Source organism: Miniopterus natalensis, chromosome 1 (genome assembly GCF_054644295.1).
Source record: "Miniopterus natalensis isolate mMinNat1 chromosome 1, mMinNat1.hap1, whole genome shotgun sequence".
In the NCBI taxonomy this organism is placed as follows: Eukaryota; Metazoa; Chordata; class Mammalia; order Chiroptera; family Miniopteridae; genus Miniopterus; species Miniopterus natalensis.
Window position 1 is genome coordinate 37,848,641 of NC_142081.1, and position 19,293 is coordinate 37,867,933.

At 38.2% G+C, this 19,293-nt stretch overlaps 2 protein-coding genes across 3 annotated transcripts in view; both read left to right on the top strand.

Annotated features, from left to right (window-relative positions):
* SOS2 (SOS Ras/Rho guanine nucleotide exchange factor 2) overlaps positions 1–4,932 on the top strand; it is a 77,809-nt gene extending 72,877 nt beyond the window's left edge. The window contains exons 22-23 of the mRNA XM_016198088.2: positions 1,624–1,733; positions 2,859–4,932. Of these exons, the coding sequence (XP_016053574.2) occupies positions 1,624–1,733; positions 2,859–3,368 (620 nt within the window). The 3' untranslated portion in view covers positions 3,369–4,932. The remainder of the gene's footprint in view (positions 1–1,623; positions 1,734–2,858) is intronic.
* A 249-nt stretch (positions 4,933–5,181) lies between these two features.
* VCPKMT (valosin containing protein lysine methyltransferase) lies at positions 5,182–12,385 on the top strand. 2 transcript variants are annotated; one of them, XM_016198086.2, is made up of 6 exons: positions 5,182–5,456; positions 5,550–5,660; positions 5,830–5,902; positions 6,764–6,883; positions 8,582–8,686; positions 11,368–12,385. In XM_016198086.2, exons 1-6 carry the CDS (start codon positions 5,191–5,193, stop codon positions 11,380–11,382), a joined length of 690 nt encoding a protein of 229 aa, XP_016053572.1. In that variant the 5' UTR covers positions 5,182–5,190; the 3' UTR covers positions 11,383–12,385. The 2 variants fall into 2 exon arrangements, with proteins under 2 accessions (XP_016053572.1, XP_016053573.1); XM_016198087.2 differs by lacking the exon at positions 8,582–8,686.
* The last annotated feature ends 6,908 nt before the right edge of the window (positions 12,386–19,293 follow it).

The following is a 19,293-nucleotide window of genomic DNA, read 5'->3' on the forward strand; positions in this document are numbered from 1 at the left end:
ATTTTCTGGCAATCCTTGACATCCTTTGGTTTATAGATGCATTGCTTTAGTCTCTGCCTCTGTTGTCACATGGCCATCTTCTCCCTTTGTGTCTTTGTCTCTTTTCCTCTTCTTTTTTTAAGAAAATATGTTTTCATTTTCAGAGAGAGGAAAGGAGAGGGAGAGAGAGATAGAAACATGATGAGAGTCATTGATCAGCTGCCTCCTGCATAGCAGTAGCATTTACAATATTTACAAGTATTTACAATAAGTATGAAAAGTGCTCACTGTACGCCTCCCTACTGGGGATCGAGCCCACAGTCCAGGCATGTGCCATGACTAAGAATCGAACCATAATCTCCTGGTTCATAGGTTGACGCTCAGCCACTGAGCCACGCCAGCTGGGCCCTCCTCCTCTTATAAAAAACACTAGTCATACTGAATTGGGGCCCGCTTTCATACTAACTTTTTTAGATATGTAAAGACCATATTTTCAAATAAAGTAACATTTAGAGGCACTGGGGTTAGGATTCAACATATCTTTTGCAGGGGGATACAATTCAGTCCGTAACACTATGTCATTTTAGAACCATAACTTCTAAATATTATTTTGGATGGTAGTAAAATATATTTTTCACATGATAAAGAAAATTGTTTTGAAATTTAATAGACAATGTTATATTGAGAATAACTGCCTAAAATCCTGAATATCCTAAAATAAATCTTGAAATAAAGAAATAAAGTATTTACAATAAGTATGAAAAGTGCTCACTGTACAATGAGAAAAACAGCAAGAATCCATTAACAATGGACATGAATAAACTGTTCACATGAAAGTATGAGCAAGCCCATGTTAAAAGGTTCTTTCATATATCAGTTAACCCTTATAAATTGCTATATTAGTTTGACCCTTTTGGAAAGCAATCTGAAAACATGTCTAACCATAAAAATGTTCACATCCTTTGGTCTTATTCATTCAACAGAAAATCTAGTCTTTACTTTGTACCAGTCACTCTGCTAAGTACTAGGGATTCAGTGGCTAACAAGAAAGACAGTGTCTCAGCTTTTGTTTATACAGAATATCATCTTTTTGGGAAAGAAGTAACATGTGAAAATCATATCGTTCATCCACTCTCTTGGCTTCTCTACTTTAATTTTAGCTCCTTCATCTCTTACTGGTTTCTCTTCATTTTCCTAACCTATTAACATTGGAAGGCCCAAGACTCAGTCCCTGGACCTTTTTTCTCACTCACTTGATTGTCTCATTCAGTCTTATATCATCTATATGATAATAATTTCCCAATTTTTTTCTGTACCCAGAACCTCTCTCTTGACCTTTAGACTTAGACATTCAGTGACTTATTTGACATCTCTGTTTAATCTTAATTAAATAGTATGGTTTTATTTAGCTATATAGTACCTACTACGTGCCAGGCAGTAACATTGTGCTAAGTGCTGAGGATTAAAAAATAAATACACACTGCCCTCAAAAAGCTTACAGTTTAATGGAGAGATTAGATAAACCAATAATCAGCTATAATACAGTCTGACAGATGCTATAGCAGAGTTTATCACAAGTTGAAATTAAATTTGTGTAATGATTGCTCTGTGAATTGTTGTTAAACTAATCTTTTTAACCCACAGAGGCTTTCTTCAGTTCGTGTGGTAGTTTACATAAACTAAGTGAAGAGCTGCTGATTCCTCCTCCTCTTCCTCCTCGAAAAAAATTTGATCATGATGCTTCAAATTCCAAGGTAGTCATCTCATTCCAAGTTGTAAATTTTTTAAATAGTGTGTGTTCTTCTAAAGAGTCTGTCAGTTAGAATCTGGCTACTCTCTATGGTTTTTAAACATTTGGGTTGTTTTATTTGAAAAATACATTAAATAATTTTTTAATCCTCATAATACTTTTTCTAAAAGAAGAGGCTGGGCAGATTCACAGATACTCAGAAGTACATTTTCTTTCCTGTAGAGGTTGAAATAACTTGAGTATTCAAAGCATTCTTCAAACTTTAGGGTGCATCAGAATCACCTGTAAGGCTTGTTAAAACCAGATGGCCAGAGTTTCTGATTCAGTAGGTCTCCTGTGAGGCTCAGTAATTTGCGTTTCTAGCAAGTTCCCCACCGTTGCTGATGCTGCTGGTCCCTGGATCACACTTTTCAAACCATGATTCGAAGCCTCACTGGGGAAAGTAGAAATAGACGGCCAGAAAGCAGAAACTAGATATTAAGTCCTCTTAATATCATGTTTCATGTCCACAAAACTATATATTCTTTTCATTCACTTGCCTATTATTATAATTAAAATGCATAAGTTTATGAAATGTATAGGCAAAGCAGGATAACGTGGCATTATGTTCTAAGATTTCAATTAAACATCTCATATATAATCAAAATATTAAACTGGGTCCTGAATTAAACTGGGAGTAATTTACTCATAAACCTGATCATTAAATCAAATTAACCTATTTTGAATGTCTGGATTTAACTTGGCCCAGTTAAATTTCTTTCTTTCATTCATTCATTCATTCATTCATTCATTCATTCATTCATTCATTCATTCATTGTTAATCCTCACTGGAGGATATTTTTTCCATTGATATTTAGAGTGAGTAGGAGGGAGAGATGGAAAGAGAGAGAGAGAGATTGATGTGAGAGAGAGATATCGATTGGTTGCCTTCCACATGTGCCCAGCCAGGGCCAGGGATGAACCTGCAACTCAGGTATGTGCCCTTGACTGGGAATAGAACCCTAGATGCTTTGATGAGTGGTCCAACACTCTAACCACTGGGAAACACTGGCCAGGCAATTCTTTTAAAAACTTTTTCTTCCAGATTTTTCAGGAGAACAGAAGTATAATTTAATTACTTTTTTTTAAGGGAAATATGAAATCTGATGATGACCCCCCTGCTATTCCACCAAGACAACCTCCTCCTCCAAAGGTAAAACCCAGAGTTCCTGCTCCTACTGGTGCATTTGATGGGCCTCTGCCTAGTCCACCTCCACCGCCACCGAGAGATCCTCTTCCTGATACTCCTCCACCAGTTCCCTTTCGGCCTCCAGAACACTTTATAAACTGTCCATTTAACCTTCAGCCACCTCCACTGGGACATCTTCACAGAGATCCAGACTGGTTCAGAGACGTTAGCACATGTCCAAATTCGCCAAACACTCCTCCTAGCACACCCTCTCCAAGGATACCACGTCGATGCTGTGTGCTCAGTTCTAGTCACAATAATCTTGCTCATCCTCAAGCTCCCCCTGTTCCACCAAGGCAGAATTCAAGCCCTCACCTACCAAAACTGCCACCAAAGACTTACAAGCGGGAGCTTTCACACCCCCCATTGTATAGACTGCCTTTGCTGGAAAACGCAGAAACTCCTCAATGACCTTAGCCATATGTAGTCATTGACACTGGAATGGTATTTGTAAAGGTTTTTTTTTTTAATTTATTAAAAAAAGGCATAGTATTTTAGTACTTTTTACAAATAATGCTCTTAAAAATGCTACTGATCAAATAAGCTTTTAAAATTGGAAAAATAAAAATACAAAAGTCCTTTGCCATTATCCTCAGGTGATCAGTAGCATTGCCTTGTCTTGGATCCTCAGTGCTGCCAAAAGGCCAGTATAAAGAATTTATATTTGCACTGTAGACTCTGTTAACATATGGTTTAAAGTGACATTGATTGCACTGAAAAGGGATAGTGCATTTGTGGATTTTTTCAAATTTGAGTAATAGCTGCCTTATTAAGGCAATAAATTTACATAAATACAGGGGGTGTATGGTGTTATTGATTTTTAAACCTCTTTGACCATCTTCTAGTTTTTACATTTAGGAGAATTGTGAATAACACCCATTGTTCTTAAACTCTTTAATGCCATGTCTTAAATGCCAGAATTTGCTGCTAAAGACAAAAATGAAAAATAGAATGAAAAGAATAGAATGCACTGTGTTTATTATTTTGTCAAAATGTAAACAAAAAGACTACCTAATCCAATCATAGAGGAGAAAAGGGCATGTATCTTATTCAGATGTGCCTTTTGTTTTTGCAGACTACGGTGTCTTTAGCTAATGAGTTGCCTGTTGTTTTGGAAAACAAAGTTAATATGCCATGTATGTACAGTTTTGTTTATATTGTATATTTAAAGATAATGCTGATAACCTATATAAATTCAAGTGACTCGAGGCCTATAATACAATCTGTTACTTTACTAATTCATAAACGCAAAAGAAAAGTTTCTTATGGCATAGGAACCAACTGCCTTGCCTTCAAAACCTAGTAACTTTATAAATCTTGTGTTAACTAAAATTTTTTTAAATATTTTTTTTAGATTGGTAATATTTAAACCAGCAAATACTTAAAGCTTTATTAAACTTTTTAATCAGAGAAGTGAGTAAAACTTTTATTTGACATTTGGTGGACTCCTTTGTTCAAAGTGATGAAAAAGTGTTTTGCTGATAGTGGCATAGCAGCAGATGTAAGGTATCCAAAGCCACGTTGTTTATTTACTGGTCTGTGGCCATTTACTGTGCTTTGTATCAGAGTGCTTAACAAGATTAATAAATCACCCCAGTCTTCATTTTTAAAAGACTTAAAATATGTGTTTTCGGTGTAAGGAACTAGGGGAGAGATTGTTGAGTTCTGTAGAAATATTTATACACACATTATTTTCTATATTTTTGTACATTTTCAGTTTGTAAATCCCAAGGCTTTTAAGTGATGTAAATTTTAGAGGGATAAGTGTCTTCACTGCTAAATGCAATCAGCAAGCTTCTAGCAACCATTTTATGAATTCAGATGAAAAATTAGGATCATGTTGGTAACTCTTGATAAGTAGGATTATAATGATCCTTAGTAGGATGGATTTAAGACTAATAACTACTGTGTGAGTCTCCAATCAGGTAGGCTTTGCCTTTTAAAGAGCAGATTAAAATACTCTTTGTCTGGAGAAGTGATACAAAATGCCTCTTCGTTAAACCAGACTTGTAATGTAGGGGAGAGGGGGGCCCTCCAGCGCGCACGGGACGCCGCGGCCCAGCGCTCAGCCACACCCAGGTAACGCTGCCTTCCGGGCTTTGTGCTTTTGCTCAGGAATCGAGGTACCAATCCCGCCACTAGGAGGCGCCGCACTCCTCTCAAGGCGGGGCCTCAGGGTGGTGCGCGTGGGTGTGACGTCACTTTGTGCGCCACATCCAGTCCCGGGGCAGCGATGGAGGCTACTCTGGGGTCCCCCGTGGAGGACCAATTGGGGAACTTTGTGCGAATTTTGGAGAAGAGAGATGGCACCGTGTTACGACTGCAGCAGTATGGCTCCGGTGGTGTGGGTTGCGTAGTTTGGGACGCTGCCATTGTTCTTTCTAAATACCTGGAAACGCCCGGGTTTTCCGGCGGGGGCGCCCACGCGCTGAGCCGGCGCTCGGTGCTGGAGCTGGGCGCGGGCACCGGGGCCGTGGGGCTCATGGCCGCGACCCTCGGGTAAGCGCTGGCGGGAGGGGCGCCGCCGTGTGTGGGGCACTGACCGCTGGCCGCCCACCGTGCGCCTATGCCTCAGTCGACGTTATTTTATAGGGCAGATGTTGTAGTCACGGATCTTGAGGAATTGCAAGACTTGCTGAAGATGAATATTAATATGAACAAGCATCTTGTCACTGGTTCTGTTCAAGCCAAGGTACTGAAATGGTTTGTATGGCCTTTCGGCTTGTTTTAATAACAATTTGTAGTTTGCTTTAAATTGCGTTTTACTAAAAGCACGGTTAATACGAAGGGGATATTCTGGATCTTGTTTTTAAAACAAGAATATTTTAAATTATTAAAGCAACAGTTAAAATATTTGGTTGACATTTTTAAGGGGGGAAGAAATAGAAGACTTGCCTTCTCCGCCAGACTACATACTGATGGCTGACTGCATATACTATGAAGAGGTAAATATTCAATGAGAGAAGTCTCTTTAGAAGATGTACCGTATTTCCTAGATGCTAGAGCACACGTCTCTTAACTGTTTAAGATATCTAAATTCAGGATATTTGCCCTGTACTTAATGACAGGGTAAAGAGAAATTAAGGTCACCAGGGACTATGTATATACACTCATGATTAACATATAGGCCTGTGAGTCATGTTGAGAAAAGTGTTTTGTGCATTTTACTAGAGGCCTCTGTAAAGTTTTAAAAGGATTTTGCCATTTGGATTTGTTAAGAAAAGCTAAGATATCCTTTTTTTTTTTTTTAAACTTAGCTTTTCCTACTGAGTGTGTTAAGCATGACATTGAGAATTAAGTTGCATTGTAAGGAATTCGTTCTGTGGCAAGATTTATTAGATTCAGAATGATTTTTTAAAATTATCAGTTTGTGTAAAGCATTGTAGACATCACTCATTTTTTTAAATAATGAATATTTAGTCAACTTATGTTCAGATTAGGTCAGACTTGCTTTTGTAGGTAAATTGTTGATTATTTAAATCCCAAGTTAAATTAGATTAAATACAATTAAATTTTTTAAAGGGAAGTCAATTCCATTTGTTTTCCCATGGGAACTCGAAAATGCAATTACTTAAATCCTTTGGAAACAGAAGTCAATACAATGGTTAAGAGGAGTTTACTAAAAAAAAGGGGGGGGGAAGTTTACTAATCATTAGCTAGAATCTTAACTACATGTACTTTGTTGGATTGATGCAAAGATGGGTAAATGGTAGAAGAGATATAATTACCCCCTCATCTCCCCTACCCCCTTTTACAGTAAAAATATTTTAAAATTTTTATAACCAAATTATATCTTTTTTGAACAGTCTTTGGAGCCGCTGTTGAAAACTCTAAAAGATCTCAGTGGATCTGAGACTTGTATTATATGTTGTTATGAACAGCGAACAATGGGGAAAAATCCAGAAATCGAGAAAAAATATTTTGAGGTGAGTACTCTACTACATCTATCTTTGTAATGATTACCCTTCAGCAAGGCTGTGTGTGACTGTGTGTTCAAGTATATTATGGTAATTTTGAATCGGGAAAATATTCTGGTTGTAGATACCCAAGGAGGATTTTTCACCACCCATCATTGTACTAAGCCCACTCCTTTTTTTCATATTTTCCAATCCTTTATTTATTTTTTATTTTCTAATTAGTTGATCTAGTATATAAAGAACAATGTGAAATTATAGTGGTGATGCTCTTGTCTTTTCTGAGAAAGTTTGCAGTGTTTCTTTATTAAAGATTTTGGCTTTTGCCCATCCAGGCATGGCTCAGCTGTTGAGCGTCGACCTAGGATCCAGGCGATCGGGATTTGATTCCCGGTCAGGGCACGTGCCCAGTTGCGGGCTTGATCAGTGACTCATCATTGGTGTTTCTGTCTCTCCTTCTCCTTTCCTCTCTCTGAAATCAATAAAGATATATTTTAAAAAAAAACAAAAAAAAGATTCTGGCTTTTGGGAAAATACTAATGGACATATATGTTACTTTTAGAGAATACATCATAGAAACCTAGTATGTCACATGTTTTTACTTCTCTGCTTTCTACATTTTTGTGAAAGCTTTAACCAATATATCCTATGTTTTGAGGGTTTGATTTTGTTTTGTTTTTAACATAAAAATGCACTGGAATTTGCCAAAGTAATACACAGAGCCCCATGTATCTTTCATCCATCTTCTGCCAGTGGTCACCCAAGCCCCTTTTTTTTAGATTTAAAAAAAAAAATACCCAAGGATATTTTTTCCATTGGATTTTAGAGTGGAAGGGAGGGAGGGGGTGAGAGGGAGAGAGAAAGAGAAACATTGACTTGAGAGAGACAGATTGATTGGTTGTCTTTCGCACATGCTCTCCCAGGCTGGGATTGAACCTGCAACTCAGGTATGTGTCCTCAACTGTGAATCAAACCCAAGACCCTCTAGTGTGCAGGATGACACCCTAACAACTGAGCCACACTGGCCAGGGTGTGTTCATTGATTTTGGAGAGAGAAAAAGAGGGAAACATCAATGTGAGAGAAACAATGATTGCCTCCAATATGTGCCCTGACTCTGGATCAAACCCGCAACCTAGGTATGTCCCCTGACCAGGAATCGAACCAGCAACCTTTTTGGTGTATGGGACGACGCTCCAACTAATTGAACCACCCAGCCAGGCCCAAACCCTTTTTATGGGCAAAAATCCATCACAATAAGTGACTTCTCTTGAGGGTTCATACCATATATAGCTTTGCAGTTTTATCCACTGAAAGGGCTACTTTGGTTAAATGAAAAGCAAATATATGACTCTGCCTCAGATACATGCTGAAATGTTTTTAGTTTTTATTTGTATATTTTTCTTGAATGTGAGGAATGTTAATGAACTTTTGAAACTTTATCATTGAAAGTTTTATATTGTAAACAGCTTCAGTTGAGTTAAAACTTGTAAAATGCACATATATCAAGTGCTCAGCTCAATTTTTCATGTGTATACACCCAAGTAACCATCACCCAGCATAAGGATATGGAACATTTTCACAACCTTAGAAGATTCCTATGTGCCCCTTCCTAGTCAGTACTCCTCCAAAGGGAACCACCATTCTTACTTTTCTCACCACAGGAGAGTTCATATTACTGAATTTGAAATATATTTCTTTTAAATTTATAGCTCCTTCAACTAGACTTTGACTTTGAAAAAATCCCTTTGGAAAAACATGATGAAGAATATCGAAGTGAAGATATTCATATTTTATACATCAGAAAGAAAAAATCGGTAAATACATTCCTGGCTCTTTATCCTGAGAAGGTTTCTTTAGCTGGATGCCATCTCTGAGCTTATGTGTGGTGTAGATGTTGATTTTGATGTGGGCAAATAAGCTATGATTTTTCACTGGATTCAGGCACTAACTCTCAATATTAAGGGTCACTTTATCTGGCCTGGGTTCTTCCTCTAAAATAAGACAGGCTTCTTCTTTAAGAGTCCTTTCCAGCTGTAAATTATATAGCTTTATAATGGGGCATTACCTCAGACAAGTAACTTAGCTATTTATATAAGTTTCTGTTATTTCTTAGAGGTTTTAAAGTGCCAGCTCTGACCTTTGTGAACTTTCTCCAACCTTTGTGAACTTTCTCCAACCATTCAAAATTTGTTACTAGTCAAAGTAAAATATAACCACCTTTCCCTAGTGGCTAGGATTTGGCACTTTCAGCACTCCAGCTCAGGTTAGATTTGGCACTTTCAGCACTCCAACTCAGGTTAGATTCCTGGTCAGGAAAGTTAGTATGTTGAATCACTATGTACACCTGAAATAAATATAATATTTGTGTCATCTACACTGTAATAAAGAATACATTTTAAAAAGTAAAATATAACAAGGCAGATCTATCCATTAATGAGAACTGCACTCAGTTGAATAGAATTTATGTATATTCCCCTTTTGCTGCTTTCTTTACTTGTTATAACAATTACATTTTATGCAAGTTGCCTCTGAGATGCCTAGAGTATGAGTCTGTAGAAAGGAAGAATTGTATCCATTTTTTATTCTAGCACCTTTAGTATATGTGACTAAAGTTGGTATAAGGCAGGGACATGATTAATTTTGTGAATTAAGGATGTTAAATTTAATAACACTTTTTTTTCTGTTGTTTTTGCTTTGATTGAATTTGTGATGAAATGTTCTGATTATGTAAATTCCAGTCAAAAGCAAATAACTTGTAATTTTGGGGATCAGAAATAGATGTTAGGACTATAGGTAAGAGGAGTGGTGGGATTAGTAATTCAAATGAAGCAACTTTTATGTGGCATGATGCTGGAGATACAAAGATTAAAAAATGGTTTATGCCTTAAGGGAGTCAGTTTTAGCTGAAGTTGTGTAGTTTTAAAAGTAGAATTCTTTTGAGGCATAAAGGTTTTATTTTCTAAATATACAGGCTTTATTTTGGCAAAAAGTCATTTTTCTTTTAATTGATATAATTCATGTACCATAAAATTCACCCTTTTAAAGTGGTTTTTAGTTTGTTCACAGTTGCACAACCATCACCACTTTCCAATTTTAAACATTTTCATTACCTCAGAAAGAAACCCCTGTACCCTTTAGCAGTCACTTCCTGTTTCTGCCTCCCGGCCCCGCCCCACCCCCTAGCCCCTAATTTGTGGTAACCAATGTTCTGTCTCTGTGGATTTGCATATTCTTAACATTTCACATACAGGCATCCCTTGCTTTCTGAAAGTTCACGTTACTCCATTTTGCTTTTATGAAAGACCTGCATTCATATGGTAATGGCTTCTATAAAAGTGAATTTCTTTTATAGAATTTGGATTTCTTTTGCTTAGTGAAAATGAGTACTGACGTAATCTTTCGTAAAAGTGAAGTGGCATAATGCAAAAGCAGGGATACTCATCGCTTTATGCCATTTCAGCTCATGAAAGGTTTCATAAGAACGCATGAGGGAAACTTATAAATGGAATCACACACGATGTGGCTTCCTGGGTCTGGCTTGTTTCATTCAGCACAGTGTTTTTAAGGTTCGGCTATGTTGTAGCACACATCGGTACTTAACTCCCTTTTTATAGTTGAATATTTCTTTGTATGGTTATACCACATACCTTATTCATCCATTCGCCAGTTAATAGACCTTTTAATATTTTTCACTTTTTGGCTCCAGTGAATAATGTTGCTGCGAATATTCATGTAAACATTTTCGTGTGACATATGTTTTCAAATCTGTTGGGTATATTCCTAGAATAGAATTGCTAGGTCATATGGGAATGCTTTTGAGGAATTGCCAAACTATATTCCAAAGCCACTGGAACATTCCAGTTCTCCATGTCCTCACCAATACTTGTCATTGTCCATCTTTTTTATCATAGTCATCTTGCTTAGTTGGTATGAAGAAATGATAGTTGTAAAAGTTTTTTATGTACTCTAGATAATAGACTCTTCTTACCAGATACATAACTTCCAAATACTTTCTCCCCATTCTTTATTTTTATTTTTATTTTTTTTAAAATATATCTTTATTGATTTCAGAGAGAGGAAAGGAGAGGGAGAGAGAGAGATAGAAATATCAATGATGAGAGAGTCATTGATCAAGCCCGCAACCGGGCATGTGCCCTGACCGGGACTCAAACCCCGATTGCCTGGATCCTAGGTCGATGCTCAGCCACTGAGCCACGCCCGGCCGGGCTCCCCATTCTTTAAGTTGTTATTTCATTTTTTTGATAGTATGTCCTTAAGCACAAAAGTTTTTAATTTTGATGATGTCTAATGTATCTTTTTTTCATTTGGTTACTTGTGCTTTAGGGATCAGCAAGTCCTCTAAACATTATGCATGGTGGTTCATTTGAATTGCATTTAGCCATTACTAAGCATATTACCTAGTATTAAGTACCCCGTAAATACTTCATTTGTAATAAGAATTCATTCTGTAAAGTTTCCATTTTTTTTCTTACAGAAATTTCTGTCGTAAAATCTTTAGTCATCTTACCCAAGCCTCTAACAACCTGGGTAAGCTAAAGATGTGAATGGAGCATGTGAATATAGCATGGGAAGACTGTGTTCACAGGTTTTTCCAGAATACCCTTAGAGGTCTGATATATAGATGACAACCATCGTGAGCTGCCTGCAAAACAAAAAAATGACTGCCGGTCTACCAGCCAGTGGGCCTGAAATCCAACTTACTTTATGCTTAAAAGAAACATTGTGTATTAGTCACTCCTCAGATAAAAATTGGTATTGAGGTTAGCCTAAAGTCTGCCAAAAATAAACAGTGAAGCAGCATGGTTGACTTGGCTTATTTTCCAGAAATAGATAAATTGATCCATTTTCTAAAGAGAAATATATATGGCTATGTAATAAAGTTTAAATTCAAATCAGTAAATTTTAGTTTGTCTTCAAGATAGGTAAATTTAAAAGGTTTCATTTTAACATAATTATGCAGTGGTTTTTATCATACGTATCTTCCACTTTGTTGCTTTTACGATAGCTTTAATACTTAAATGTTCTTTTACGTTAAAAACCACAAAAATATTTTGTGTAGTTACATTGGCCAAAGTTGTATTCTTTCCTCCGCGATACATGTCTACATGAGTTAGAAAGTAAATTATACTGTAGTGAGTTGGTAAGAATGAAAGAAGATTAGGAGAGGGGATGGGGTGAGAATAAATCCCATTTTCAGCCTCGTGCATTTATGCGGCTCATGTACTTTTTTCATGTATGTCTTCCAGGAAAAAGTGGCTAAAAATCACTGGTGTTAACTTGTTTATATGAAACAGAAACGTGTTTAAATAACTACAAATGTAGTTCTATATACATTTAGCAAATGGTTTTGATTCTGTGTAGTCTTTTTATGTTATCACCTGCTCACAGGCTGATCTGTCAAGTCTCATCAGTTCCAAAGAGTAATAGTAGATGATAGAATTCTGGTGCTAGGTGGCACATTTTATGTGTTAAAATAAATATTCTTTTTGAGATCCTGTGACTGAATGTTTCAGAAATGGCTTTGAAGAAAATGAAGATCTAAAGTAGATAACTGCTTTCCAGAAAGAGCAAAAGCAGCCCTCTTTAGAGAAATTAAGGATCAACATCAAGAGAACAGTTTTTCCTTCAGGCTTACTTCAGTCTTTAGTTTGTTTTGCTGTTCTTTTTCAAATACTTTGTTCATACTGGCCTTAGCATTTTATTAAGCAGTTTACTAAGCAGTTAGTATGACCTAAGTATGTGATACTTTGTTGCAGAGAGCACCAGCTATTAGTGAAGTCTTAGGACTATTGACTAGCTGTAGTAGGCCACCCAGATTCCTCACATCCTTTTTCACCCTCCTCTCCTTTTCATTATACTCGTAACGTACAGTATACCTGTGGGTCTTCAGCCTAAAGTGCCCCTCGACATTCCTGTATAAAAGCCCACTTTACCGTGGAAAGGTGTACCTTACACTCCAAAACTTCCTGGAGAGAAGTCAGGCTGAAGTCACCCTCTGTTCAACTTGGCCGTAATCACACCCATGTGTGTTTTTCCTCCCTTTCCTGTCCTATTCCCAGTCCTTTACTTGACTTAACATCTCCTTAATAAATCACTTGCATCAATTTTGACAAAATGTTAGAATTTAATAAAGCTGAGTGTGAAGCCTCAAAAAAAAAAAGTCACTCGCATACATTCATCACTTTCTGGGGAACTGACCTAAGTTACTGGCTGTAGAGTTAAAGTAATTTGTAACAGAGTCAGTTGGGATTTCTCCCTGTTATGAAATAAGGCCAAAGTGGAAGTTAAAAGTTACCACGTCTCCATGTTCTAAAATCAGAGAACTGCTGGTGATTAGGACCAGTGAGCACTGCCAGGGTTGCTGAGAGGTGCCAGTTCCTAGAACATGCCCTGTCACCAACCACCGTTCGCCCCAGCCAGGGAGGCCTGGGGAGGTCGTGTGGAGGAGTGTAATTTTAGTCCTTTGGGCTCTGTCCTGGGGGAGAAAACGGCTGTCTGCTCTTAGAAACCACAGGAGGGAGGCCTGAGAATAATTCGAGATTCAGGAGGCCTCCAAGAAGGGCAGACCAGCATTTTTTCCACCTGATCGGATTTGTGTTTACCTAGCAGATCAGCACATTTGCTGTTTTATCCAGAGCACAGGAATGGAATTGGAGAGGTAGCATGGGAACTGTTAGAGAGGCATTGAAGTGGATCCTGCCAGCCTGAGAGCTGATACGTGAGTTGGGGGTTATGGAGCTTCTGCTGCAATCGGAGGAGGTTAAAAGGCAGGGGCAACAGATGAGTGAGGTGATTCCACTCTGCAGAGGGTCTGTCAGAATATAGCCAACTCTCAAATCTCAACACAGCCAGTGCTGGGTGGAGCTGCTCGGGAGTGAGCCTCTGGTCTTTCACGCTAGTGGGGGCTAGTCTGTGCACAGAAACTCGTAGGGCACTTACTAGAACACAGCCAAGTAGGGAGCCACCACAATAAGGCAGTGTTTCTCAAACTAGGCTACACATGGGGTCACCTGGAAAATTAAAAGCTGCTATCAGAGGCATGGTGTTTTTGTTAAAGAGCTCCAGATGGTTTTAGGATAGCCTAAACTGAGAGCTATTGCAGTAAGGAAACCTAGCATCTGCTTCCCAAAGAGAAGAGAGCACAGAAAGGAGAAATACAAAAACGAACTCTCCGTGATTAGAGCGGGCCTGTACTGCGGCGTAGGGAGGAAAGGAGATTTAGATCCGATGTGGAATCTTCCACGAAATCGATTTTAAAATAAACAGGACTAAGCTTCAGAAACTGACTAAATATCTGAAAATTTAGAGAATCTAGCCAAGAAAAAGGTGATACTACTCAAGTGGAAAGGGGAATTCAATAGCTGGAAAAAGAAAACCATTAGCAGGTATAGTCACCAGCGACTTGGGCCTCCTCTCTATACCAGCTACAACTAAAGATCTTTGAGGCTGCATAGCTTTGAATATTAACTTGCTACAGTTCATAACCAACGGTCCAGAGGTCATATGTTTGGTGAACTTAGTGAAGTTAGGTTATTTTTAATTATTTTAGGAAGTAGTAATCCATGATGATTGGTAATGGGATTTTTTACACAGCATATCTTAAAATTTTTTTTTTCCTTTTCCTTGAAAGTTTCCTTATTATATGATGCCAAATACAATATTAAACTCAGACTACAGATGTATTCATTTAAAAAATGAGGGTCATAGAAATAGGACTTGTTTTTCTAAAGGTTCCCTGTAGGTGGCAATGCTTGACCTTGTCTTTAAATAGTTTATAGAAAGGAAGTTGTTAAAATAGAATATTTTCAAGTGGAATCACACTTGCATTTCAAAGGTGAATTAAATCGGATTTTAAAGAATAAACCTACCTACCTATTATGAGTTGCTTTCAGAATATGACGTGATTAGCTTTGTCTGTTTGGGCTGTTATAACAAATTACTATAGATTGGATGGCTTATTAACAACAGGAATTTATTTCTTACAATTCTGGAAGCTGGGAAGTCCAAGATCAAGGTGCCCACTTTCTTATGAGCAGCTGTTCTCACTGTAACCTCACATGGCAGAAGGGCAGGTGATCTGCCTGCCCCCCCCTTTTTTTTTTTTAATCCTTACCCAAGGATATTTTTTCCATTGATTTTTTAGAGAGGATGGAGGGAGGGAGGGAGGGGGAGAGAGAAAAATCAATGTGAAAGAGATACATTGACATTCCTGCAACCCAGATACGTGCTCTTGACCAGGAATTGAACCCTAGACCCTTGATGTGCAGGCCAACACTCTAACCACTGAGCCATACCAGCCATGAAGAGCTTCGTCTTCATGACCTGCTCACCTCCCAGAGACCCCACCTCCAAATACCATCACTTTGGGGGAATAGGTTTCAACATACAAATTTGGGGGACATATTCAGATCATAACAGTATAAGTGAAACTGGATTTTTTTCTTAGAAAATTGTATCTGATTTATCCTTTTGTCCATTGCATTCTGATTTGCCTTTTGAATTTTTGAATGTCATTCATAAAGCTACATAAATTGTAATTCGTAAAACATTTCTCTGCAATCTTCTATGAGAAAGAGACATTTAAGAGGCTAAAATTCAAGTTCTAAAAATTCACCTTGAAAGTACCTTTTATATAATGCTCGATTTTACATCTGAGATACTTGAAATTACTAATTTTAATTAGTTTTTCAAACTAGTGTATCTTCCTCACTAGAGTTGTAAATAGCTTTTACATCAAAGACTGAAAGCTCTGGCTTTGGCTACAGTGTACCTTGCACCTGTAAGTTTTGGCCAGCTACTTGACTTTCAGTTTTTCTTTTTCTTCAGGAACATCATAATTTGAAAGAGTTTTTGATTCATTGATAATATTGTAAAAGTAAAATATTCAGTTTTCATACCATAGACACCTTCAGGTTAATATGAATACAGGAAAAAATTGGGAACAAAATTTTACTGAAAATCAAGTAATGGAAAAACAAAGTTTTTACATAATTTTGGTTGGGAAAGCAGTAAATTCCCAAATCATTTTCACCAGATAGGTTAAAACTATTAGTATCTGTGGTCATTTAAAACATTGTCTTAGGTTTTATGTATTGGCGGAGTTCTGTGAAGATCTAGTGTGTCCATTGATTGTGAGATACATTTTATGTAATTTATTAATAGCAATACAGTTTTCAAAATAATAGACTTTAAAAATGTTAGAGCAAATTATCTGGATGATGTTTTCCCCATGTGCATTCTGAAAACAGTGTTGTCAGAGCACAGGCTCTAGACCAGATTATCTGGGTTTGAATCCTGGTTCTGCCACAACTAGCTATGTGACCTTGAGGAAGGTACTTAAACTCTGTGTGCCTCAGTCTCTTCACATGTAAGGTGAGGGTAATAGTATCTCCCTCATAGTTTGCCATAGGGATTAAATCAGTTTAATACATGCAATGCATGTAGGTACCTGACACATAGTAAGTGTTCTGTAAATGTGATTATAGTAGGGGTGGAATTATTTTACATGTGGGGACTGGGAGCATGTGAATAATGCCAGTTGACTTTTACCCGTGTTACAGTGCAAAATGTGGGCATCTTTTTGACAGTTTAGGACCCATGTAAACATCACTCCTCCATCATGATGGGAGGAGGTTGACAATGCTTCACAGTGCTATTATTTGAACAAGTAAGCAATTTTAGAAAGAAAGAAAATATGGTGGAAGAGAAACCTTTGCTGTTCATTTTTATGGTTCTAAAGCAAGTTCCTTGAGCATTCAAAGGCCAGTAGAGCCATGGCCTGTGTGGCTCAGTTAACCAACTGGGCATTGTCCCGCATAACAAAAGGTTGCCAGTTCGATTCCTGATCAGGGCACGTACCCAGGTTCTGGGCTTGATTCCTGGTAGGGGGTGTGCAGAAGGCAGTCAATCGGTGTTTCACTCTCACATTGCTGTTTCTCTCTCCCTTTCCCTTTCTCTCTCTAAAAAAAAAAACAAAAAACCAATAGAAACAGAGAAAATCCTCATTTCTAAATATGGGAACCTGGCCTTGCTGGCTGGAGCTCCAAGATTAACATTCCATTGCCCTGGATTCTTAGCCAGTTCTTCCTTCTTTGGCTCTTAGCTCTGTTAAACTGAGACCAGTTAGGTAGCAGGTAATTAAAGTACAGCAGGTCATTTTTTTGAAGTCTGGCACTTGATGTATCTGCATAACCATCTTCAGAGGTTAGATGTATTAACTCTTAAAAGAGCAAGGTGACCCTAAAATGCCTCTGTACCAGTTGTCCTCTAGATAAATGATCTTTTACCATGTCATAAGTATGTGTGGTGGGATGCAGTAGCTTAACTAATCCCTTAGACTATGTGCCAACAGACAAGAATGAAAGTCAGAACCTTGAATTATATCTGCTTCTCCATCGGCCAGTATAAAATAGCACATGTGCTTAACTGCATTATATTAAACTTTCAAGGCCTTTTTGTTTTCAGTTGATGAAAAGATTATCATGAACACTAAATAGTTGGTCATAATTTTTAGGGACAATTACTGTTATACAGTAGCATTTTGATGAAGAGTAATTTCACACTTTAGTATTCACAAGGTTGAAAACTGCTACTTCCTTGCAAAACAAAATGAAAGCTTTTGAAAAAGCTACTCTAGGTACAATTCTTAGAAGCCTAAGTGTTAGCACATTTCCTTCATGCTATTAGCTTTAATAAAGTACCACTATCTGTTAAAGCCTTGATGGGTCAATGCTTTTAAACACTCTTGGTGTAAATTTTTAAAGGTTAACTTTTATTCCCACTTGTTTAATCTACTGAGTCCAGGCATTAACAGTCTGAGTTCCAGGTCTTCGAGTTGGCTCATTAGTGCTTTGATAAATCATTGTCAGAGTTATGTGTGTACAGTACAAACAACCTCATGTATCTACAGTCAGGAACTGACCTTGTTCTTATAGGAATATGTCCTGAAAACCCGCTTGTACTGTGTGCACAGTACAGCTGCATGTTGGGGTGCTGCAAATAATAAATAGCATGTTTTATTCAAAGCTTAGATGAGAAGCTTTACATTCACATTCAGAATGGGTGCAAAGAATAATCTCATTCACATCGAGCATCGGCCTGGTTTCTTGAAACTTAAAAACAGGAAAAACAAGTTTCACACTCCTACAAATAATAAATGTTTAACCAGAGTGTCTTTGGATTTCAGTGCCATTTATGAATATAGGTACAATAATGTGCTTTTAAAATAGCTATCTTCTTTCTAAATCTTGTCACAAGGATTTTTTCTCAATTCTGTTGTTTGGAGCTCTCCTTTCACTCTCAAGCACGTATCTGATGCCCACAGTCAGTCTGGTACCTCTGTCTGGTTGAGTGTCTGGTGGTTAACCTGAGAGTCGAAGGAAGAGGAGAGAATATCGGAGGCTTCGTGTGGCCTGTAGAAACCGAATTCCCAGTTTACTCTGGAAGACAGCCCCTGTTCAGTTCTAAATCCTACCACCTTCCCTTTGTGCATCCAGGCTCCAACGTTCTGTTTTCTCTTAAGGAAAAAATGGCTCACTTGATGACTACCTCATCTAGCTGTGTTTTAGGCAAGTTAAACCCTGTGTATTCGCGTCCCTTTGTGTAAAACGAGAGCGCCATCTACCGGTTGGCACCGTGGTCATGGTCGGAGTACATCCCGTATGGGGATAGGATGACGCCAGGGAAGAAGGCATCTCCCCAGCGTAAGCCTCAGCTGTTCACTCTGAGAATTCAGAAAGGCAAACGCATACAAATGAGAGAGGTGCGAAGTCTTCTTAAGTAAACACATACTGTGGTCCAGGAAAAACAGCCTGCTTGTCAAAAAGGAGGGATTCCGAGCAGCGTGCCTTTCATTTGCCTTTATGTCCCGCCGTGACTCCTTTGCCTCCTCTCCAGACTCCGCCTTCACCACAGGCAGGGGCGAGTAAGAAGTCACAGGGGAGGCGACTCCGAGATTGCTGTTGCCAAAAAGAGCGTGTAAAACGTTAAGATAGACGGCGTTACTGATTTGGTACTTCCCAGCAGAATGTAATACCAAAGCAAAACAGAGAAGTAGCCTCCGATACAGCAGACTAGAGGAGGCCGCAGAGGGCAGGAGCAGAACTTGGCAGAGAAGTTCCTGCAGACCCCCTCAAAATACGGTAGAGGGGACAGCAAATGAAATGGGGCTTGTCGCTGTTGACGTTTTCCCACAGTTATCTTCCCTTCTGCCTTTATCAAATCCACCATCCGTGACTTGTCTGAAACATTCAACACACTAGGTGCTATTTCAATTCAGTCACCAGATACTATGCTAAGTGTCCAGGATACACATTAGTACTCTGTTAGGTATTAGGGGAAAACAAATCAATAGAATGCAATCCATAACCTTACGCTGCTCACTTGTGCATCAGGTGAAAGA